General features: G+C 36.0%; 1 protein-coding gene across 3 annotated transcripts in view; it reads left to right on the forward strand.

The window, feature by feature from the left end:
- FZD3 (frizzled class receptor 3) overlaps positions 1-9112 on the forward strand; it is an 81285-nt gene that overhangs the window by 34234 nt on the left and 37939 nt on the right. For all 3 annotated transcript variants that reach the window (XM_017540438.2, XM_037742680.1, XM_017540439.2), the window contains one exon: positions 3060-4077. In XM_017540438.2, coding sequence (XP_017395927.1) covers positions 3060-4077 — 1018 coding nt within the window. The remainder of the gene's footprint in view (positions 1-3059; positions 4078-9112) is intronic.

A 9112-nucleotide genomic window follows, 5' to 3' on the forward strand; every position in this document is an offset into this window, starting at 1 on the left:
AAAAAAAAAAAGAAATAAATCTCGGGTTTTTATAAATTACCCGGTCTCAGGTATTCTGTCATAGCAGAATGGACTAACACAGCACCTGTTCTAAAAATTCATGGACACTCCCAGAATTTTTATCTTTTTATCCTAAATAGGGCCTTCCTGATCTCATTTATTTCTTTCTTTAGCGTAAATGTTGTAGTCTATGATTTGAAATAACATGTTTGATAGCAGTTTCAACTCATTCTTCCTACTATACTAATTTAGACCTCCAAATAGACTGATTAATTTCTTACAAATGAATTATGCTATTTATTTAATGATTCTGAAATCATAGCAGTTGTATTTTCTGTTTGTAACCACTTGTCTTGGTCAGAAAAAATTCCGTTCATTTTCCTCAGCACTTGTGCCAAATCTGTATCACTCACTTTAAACTTGTATCTCACCTTTATTTCCTTCAACCTCAGCCTGTCCTCCTTTCCTGAAAATGATTCAGTCCATTATGTGGTCTGTTATTTCTCAAATCGATCCTTCTCAGTTTCCTTCTTGGATCCTCCTTTTCTTTCTGCCCTTGAATAATGGTGCTTACCAGAGTTCAGTTCCAGTTCACTGATTCTACTGCTTTCCCGAGATAATCTCATCTCACTGATTTTAACTTTTATTTATATACCGAAGACTCCTAAATCTAAATCTGTAGCCTCTCCCTGCAAAGCTCAAAACCTGCATATATCCAGCAAGTGTTAAAAATATTTTAACCTATATCCAGTAGCCATTGGAAATCCTGGCCTCAGTTTGTCTCAGCGACCTCAATTTTGGCATATGTAAAATTGATTTTATTTCCTTGCTCACTTTTTTATTCCCTTCAAGTTATCTTCTGTTCCTTCTTCATTGATCTTAACTGCCACATCCAAGTTATGCATTTTATTGCTTTTAGTTAACTAATTTCTTATCTGTATCGTTATCGCTGCCTTATTTGACTTTTCATTTTGGCACAGCTGGTATCCCTGCCCCCATTTTTGCCTAGCTCAAGTCTGTCTTTTACACTGCTCCTGGTTATCTTTCTGATTACTTGGTTTAGGGTTATATGAATATATTCACTCAATATTCATTAGGTCCGCAATTGTCAATTGAATGTCTTTGGTGTGCTAGGCACTATTCTAGGCACTATTCTGCTGAAGTTGAGCAGTGAGCAAAATAGAGTTCCTTTTCTTATGGAGTGAAAACTCCAGTGGTGGTGGTAAATAAATGGACAAAGTCAGATGAAAATGAATGCTAATAAGAACAAATGCAGCAGGCGATAGGGATACAATATAGGAGAGCAAAGCGATTCTATTTTCTGTAGAGTCCTTGGAGAAGGCCTTTTTAATATGGAGGCTTTGCACCAGGGACTTGAATGAAGTGTGAAAACAAATGATGATACCTGGGGGCAGTCTAGGCAGAGGAAACAGAGCATCAAGTACAGAGACTCTGGAATGGAAGCATGCTTCATAAATTCACAGAACAGCAGGAGACCAAAGTGGTTGGAGCCAAGTGAGGGAGGCAGAATGGAAGGAAATAAGATGAGAAAAGTACTGGTGCTGAGGTTCTGTGTAGCTCTAGTAGGGAATTTGGATTTGACTCTGAGATGAGAAGCCATTAGAGGGTTTTAAGCAGAAGAGGCATGATCACGAACACAGAAGCAACATGTCTTTAAAGGATTACTTTGACTGTTGTGTGGAAGTGGAGAGCAGTTGGAGGCACCTGTAGAAGTCCAGTGAAGAAATATTGATGGCTCAGACTGGGCACCAGTAGGGGAGGAAATGAGAAGAGGTTGGTTTCTTGATACATCACAAAGTAGAATCACAGGAAATGCTGGTAGATTGTGATGTGTATGTGAAAGATAAGGTGAGCAGCTAGAGGTATAGAATAACCACTTAATGGAAATGGGGAAACCTGAGGAGTAGAAGTCAAGAATTTGTTTTCAGAAGATTTGAAGATTGAGGGGCCTATGTGATATCTAAGTGTATATGTTGAGTTGGCAGTTAGATATGCAAGTATATCTATAGATATATTAGTATTGTATAACATGGGAAATATGTAGTGTTTGCATGGCTTTAAATTGTATATTAATACACACACACACACACATATTTCTGCAACATGCTTACCTCTGCAGTCTCTTCTCCTGCCACAAGTCGTAAACACTTTATGTTCCAGCAATACCAAACACACCCTATTTGAATGTCTATGCCTATGCTTGTATTTGCTTATTAGATTGCCAGTTGGCATACTGCCAATACTGATTTAAAATCCAGTATTGGGGGACTTATTCTGTGAAGTCTTTCATTACTCCTTCCCCTTAAGTAATTAATCCTTGTCTTTATCATTTTTGTACCTTATATAGATTTTAATTGCTAGCAGAGTGTCACACTGCTATATTTTGTGTATGCTGTGTTTATAAATATGTGTCTCCTTCTGGATATAAGGGTAGTGATCCTGTATTTTTATCTCTTTAGCTTCTGACATACTCAGGGTTCCAATAAATACTTGAATGCAATACATTCTGTCATTTGGCTTTATAATTCTCTGTGAAGAAAATGGTTTGTATTAGAAAATTAAAAAGATTTGAAGATATCAATCAGCTACAGCATAAGGTTATGTTTGTGTCTGGTAAACTTAATGCACTCTATGCTCCTAGTTTCTAAGAAACTGTTCGATGCATATAAAACAGTAAACAGCTAGTTACTGGACTCTAAAGTCTTAGAAACAGGTATTGGCAAAAAAAAAAAAAATTGAAGAGGAAGACAGTGGTCTCCTTAGTTGCATAAATGTCTGCAACACAACCTTGTTTTCTTTGTCTGGAGGCTATCATACTTTCTCAAGACATACAACTAGCATTTTTTGCTTAACTGTCGAAAATCTAGTTGTATGAACCACAAGCAAGATATCACCATTTACTTTATTTCTACATCATGTTACATTTGCTCTCCAGGAATAAATAAGGTTGTCAGTGCCAAATTTGGAAATCCAAATTGTTAGATCATGGTAGATTTCCCTGTAAATAAAAATAGTTCTCATCTTGTTTTGTTTTTTAGGTTCCCAGATTGTGACGAGCCATATCCTCGACTTGTAGATCTGAATTTAGCTGGAGAACCAACTGAAGGAACCCCAGTGGCAGTGCAGAGAGACTATGGTTTTTGGTGTCCCCGAGAGTTAAAAATTGATCCTGATCTGGGTTATTCTTTTCTGCACGTGCGTGATTGTTCACCTCCTTGTCCAAATATGTACTTTAGGAGAGAAGAACTGTCATTTGCTCGCTATTTCATAGGATTGATTTCAATCATTTGCCTCTCTGCCACGTTGTTTACTTTTTTAACTTTTTTGATTGATGTCACAAGATTCCGTTACCCTGAAAGGCCTATTATATTTTATGCAGTCTGCTACATGATGGTATCATTAATTTTCTTCATTGGATTTTTGCTAGAGGATCGAGTAGCCTGCAATGCATCCATCCCTGCACAATATAAGGCTTCCACAGTGACACAAGGATCTCATAATAAAGCCTGTACCATGCTTTTTATGGTACTCTATTTTTTTACTATGGCTGGCAGTGTATGGTGGGTAATTCTTACCATCACATGGTTTTTAGCAGCTGTGCCAAAGTGGGGTAGTGAAGCTATTGAGAAGAAAGCATTGCTGTTTCATGCCAGTGCATGGGGCATCCCCGGAACTCTAACTATCATCCTTTTAGCGATGAATAAAATTGAAGGTGACAATATCAGTGGCGTGTGTTTTGTTGGCCTCTACGATGTTGATGCATTGAGATATTTTGTTCTTGCTCCCCTCTGCCTGTATGTGGTAGTTGGGGTTTCTCTACTCTTAGCTGGCATTATATCCCTAAATAGAGTTCGAATTGAGATTCCATTAGAAAAGGAGAACCAAGATAAATTAGTGAAGTTTATGATCCGGATTGGTGTTTTCAGCATTCTTTATCTCGTACCACTCTTGGTTGTAATTGGATGCTACTTTTATGAGCAAGCTTACCGTGGCATCTGGGAAACAACGTGGATACAAGAACGCTGCAGAGAATATCACATTCCATGTCCGTATCAGGTAAGGGAAACCTTGTTACAAATTTCAGAATGTGTGATAATGAAACAAACATATTACTATAATGAGTTAATATCAGCTGTTTTTTTGAAACCTGATGAACCTTCAGCTTGTACGTTGACATTTTAAGGGGAAGATAACAAATATGTTATAGTAAATATGTAATACATAGATATCTTCATTTTAAAAGGTGACTTACAAATCTACACTATGAGCTTTTAAGCAGTGCACTTCCATTGTTGATTTATTTGTTTTTTTCAGAAGTCTACAGGTTTATGGGGGAGAAGCACTTTACCAGCATTTATTAAAACATGCTGTCTTTTTATGGGAATTTTATTGATAGATTAGAAGTTAATTGTTTTATTAACAGCTGTTTTGCAAAAATAACAAGATGCAATTATAAAAACTCTTAATGGTCTTGATTTTTCTTCTTTGCATACTGAATATTTTGTGATTTCTTTTTGAGTTTAAAGAGTTCAGAGTCTCTGGTAGTCTTAGAATTACGGAATTTCAAAACTGGAAAGAACTTTAGAGATCATTTATTCAGATTCCCTCTATAATGTAGAGTTCTTAAACATCTAGTATTTTATTTGAAGCTTTGCAGCGTTACTTGCTCATGAGTAGTAAATGAACAGCTGGGATTTAGTCTTAGATAAATGTAGTCAAGGAAAATAGATCAGAGGAGTTAGTGCTAAGTATTTTTCTCTCCCATCTTTAGTACTTCTAGACCCTATGTTCCTATTACCCTATCTTCTTACATATATTTATTATTACTATTTAGAGACAGGGCCTTACTAGAATGCAGTGCTGCTATCATAGGTGACTGTAACTTCAAACTCCAGGAGCTCGAGCAATGCTCCTGCCTCAGCCTCCCAATTAGCTAGGATTACAGTTATGCACCACCATGCCCAGATAATTTTTTATTTTTAAGAGATGGAGTTTCACTGTGTTGCCCAGGCTTGTCTTGAACTGCTGGCCTCAAGTGATCTCCCTCATGGACCTCTCCAAATGCTTGTATTGTAGGCGTGAGCCACCATGCTAGCCTCTCTTCTGTCTTTTAAAACAATTTTCCTTAAAAGAGTACTCTAATGTCGTGTCTCCTGTTCATCATTTTCCAGATTTCCTATTACAAAAGTGCACAAGCTACGTTTCCATCTCCTCCAACTTTATGTTACTCTAATATTTTTAAATACCTTTATTGAAGTACTTACGTATTACAGAGAACTTTTGTTTACTAGTCTATTTCCCCTACTACCAGACAGTGAACTTCTTTTTTGTTTTTTGAAGACATTCTGTAGATTAGTAGATGATACTAATGAAAATGTGGGTATACAGATTCAGAAAAGGGGACATTTTTAAGACATGGTAACAGAAATGTACATTTAAGAAATGTAATGGTTACTGCTACAAGGAGTATGGGTTTAGCACATAATAAATGCTGATACATTTTTGGTCACTGAGAATGCCAATTTCCTTTATTTTGGTATAAATTATCCTATACAAATGATATTTTATCATTGTATAATATTTGCTACTGATTTTTAAAAAATAAACCAACTTGTAACTTAGAGACTAGAAAAAAATAATAATTGAAATTCCATTCAATTTCTTGCCAGAATTGCTTACTAAAAACTCTAATATGAGTTTTCAGACCTAAAGGTAAATAGTCAAATTTTGTCTCTGAGACAGATGTTGAATTATATTTTAGGCTTCCCCATGTCAGTTTTCTAGGATTCCAAATTATTATTTTAGGGCTATTGAAGAAATAATGTTTAACAATGAAGTAATGGTCTTAAAAAATAACAAGCCTCAGACATATAAATTAGTAGAATAGTTGGGATGCTGCGTTTTTCAAAACATTCCTAGAATTCTTTTGGCATCTTTAGAAGCAGTTTGTGCTACGCTGAAATATATGTATGTGGGGTGGGGAGGAGGGGATTAATAGTGTTTTTTAAGAAATATTTCCAACATGCAGAGATGAATAACAAATAATAATAATTTAGTTATTAAACTGTAAGCTGGATTAGAAGTCCTAGCTTCCTTTCTTACTATCGTTAATTACTTAGCTTTATAACCTTGGGTGAACTTCACCTCTCACTGCTTCAGTTCCTCATAGCATGAGGATAGTAACAGAATCTGCCTCCTAGGGTTGTTTTTAGGGTTATGCATGTAAGTACTTAGAAGCGTGGCTACTAGTGTATGGCCACCCCGCTCCCAGTATCTTCTGATCTCGGAAGCTAAGCAGGGTCAGGCCTGGTTAGTACTTGGATGGGAGAAGTGTGGGTACTGCATAATAAGTGCTCAAATGTTGGCTCTATACTTACTTGCTGTTGCCTATTTATTATTTTTGTTCCTACCATTATTTACATATATACACATGTATAAATATGTTTTTTTAAAAGCCATCCGGTACTAAGCTTTATAAAATGCAATCTTTGGTTCAGACTTTTTTTTTTTTTTTTGGGGGACGGAGTTTCGCTCTTGTTACCCAGGCTGGAGTGCAATGGCGCGATCTCGGCTCACCGCAACCTCCGCCTCCTGGGTTCAGGCAATTCTCCTGCCTCAGCCTCCTGAGTAGCTGGGATTACAGGCACGTGCCACCATGCCCAGCTAATTTTTTTGTATTTTTAGTAGAGACGGGGTTTCACCGTGTTGACCAGGATGGTCTCGATCTCTTGACCTCGTGATCCATCCGCCTCGGCCTCCCAAAGTGCTGAGATTACAGGCTTGAGCCACCGCGCCTGACCTGGTTCAGACTTTTTAAAGTCATATTATAGATTTAGTTGGAACTTCAGTGTACTCTTCTCTAATCCTGTTCCTCTTACTCACTCCCCAGAGGTAGCCATCATGGTGAATTTGGAGTTGTTCATTCCCATGAAAGCCTATACAATTGTCAATACATAGGTAGTTATAAAAAAAAAGTTTGTTTTACCCAGTATATAAATTATATCACACTATACATATATGTCTTTGACTAAATTTTTTAACTCAAGATTTTGTTTTTGAGATGCATTTATGTTAATATTGCAACTCCCATTTTTTAATGTTTCCTTTTGCTAATATAAAGGAAGTTTATAACATGTTTCAAATATATGGAAATGTAGAAAATAGATATCCATGTACTCACAACGCAACTACCTATATCTGTCTGTTTACCCATGTATCTAGTATTAAAAATACACTCCTCTGTTCCTTTCCATATTCCCATTCCTCTTCCATTTCCCTCCCTAGAGAAACCCTTCTCATGCTGTTTTTCATTCTCCTGAATATTTTTATACTGTTGCTGAGTGTTTATGTATCCATAAAATTTGCTGTTAGGCAAGTTTTTAAAATGCATGTAAGTGAGATCATTCTGTAGCTCATTTTTTAACTCAGTTTTATGTTTTTGAGAATATACATGTTGATGTGTGTACTGATAATTTGTTTTAACTGCAGTAGAGTATGCTATTGTATATTTATTCACTCATCTACTGATGAATTATATAGTTGTTTCTAATTTTTTGTTATAAGCCATTTTTCAGTGATTATTCTTGTAACATCATCATTCCTTACATATAAACAAGAGTTTCTATTGGAATTTTTGCATTGTAGGCCATAAACGTCTTGAACTCAAGTGGTTATTTTAATTTATACTCACACCAGAGTATGAATTTCCTCTTTTTCCCCATTTTGGCACTCTCAGGCTTTTAAATTTTTGCCATCCTTTGAAATAATATCTCAATTCTGTAGTAATTTACCTTTCCCTTATTTTATTAGTAAGGTTGAATGTGTTTTGGTATGTTTATTGGCCTTTTGGGGTTTCTCAGTGATTTACTTATTTGTTATCTTTGTCCATTGCTCTCTTAGGTTATTTGCTTTTTACTGTTTAAATATTCTTGGTATTAATTCTTTGTTAGTCATTTGCATTACAGATATTCTGCTTTGTGTCTTGTTTTTTCACTTTATTTGTGCTTTCTTTGTATTTTGTGTTTTAAGATAATCCTTCCCTGTCACTAAAGTCATTAAAATAGCCTGCTGTATTTTTTTCTATCAGTTTCTACAATTTGCTTTTTTGATTCATATCTCTAATTCCATAAAATTCATTTTTGTGAATGTCCTAAGGAACATAATTTTATTTTTCCATGTGGACATGTGCTTTCTCCATCTTTTATCAAATAGTTCATCTCTCTCCATTGTAATGCAACCTCAGTCATGCTCAAGTTTCATTTTTAGACTCTCTGATTTGTATAAACATGTGTCAACTCCACATATTCCCTTCCTTGTTCTTCTTCTTCAAAACTATTCTAGCTATTCTTGGTACTTTGCTCTTCTGTATGAATTTTAGAATCAGTGTCCTTGAAAAACACTCAGGATTTTGATTGAAATTGTTTTTGATTTATAAATAAATCTGGGGAACATAGCCATTTTTGCATTAAGTTTTATTCATTAAGTTGGTTATTTGTAGGTACAGGCATGCCATTTTAAAAAGTTATTTATTTATTGTGACAAAATCTTGCTGTGTTGCCCAGGTTGGAGTGCAGTGGCACAGTCATAGCTCTCTGTAACCATGAACTCCCAGGCTCAAGTGATCCTCCTGCCCCATCCTCCCAAGTAGGTGGGGCTACAGGCATGTGCTACCATGCTTGGCGAACTTTTTTCATTTTTTGTAGAAATGGGGTCTCCCTGTGTTGCCCAGGTTGTTCTCAAGTGATCCTTCCACCTTGGCTTTCTAAAGACTGGGATTATAGGTGTGAGCTACTGTGCCTGGCCTAACTGATTTTGTGTATCGGTTTTATCACAGACATCCTTGCCGAACTCTTATTAGTTCTGTTTGTGTATAGATTTTTCTTATTTTTTCTAGAAATCCTGTTGTTTGCAAACAGGGACAAATTTGTCTCACTTGCTTTCCAGTTATTATATTTCAGATAAGAGCTGTCTACTCTTGGGAAGTATTTGTGCATCCCCCTGTGAAACTCTGTCCTCACATCTTTGAAGTAAAAGTAAAGAAGTTGGTTAAGAAAGTAGGTTTTTGTAAGTTACTGTTTTTTTTTTTTTTTTT

The sequence above is a fragment of the Cebus imitator genome, unplaced genomic scaffold (assembly GCF_001604975.1).
Source record: "Cebus imitator isolate Cc_AM_T3 unplaced genomic scaffold, Cebus_imitator-1.0 Scaffold125, whole genome shotgun sequence".
NCBI classification, from domain to species: domain Eukaryota; kingdom Metazoa; phylum Chordata; class Mammalia; order Primates; family Cebidae; genus Cebus; species Cebus imitator.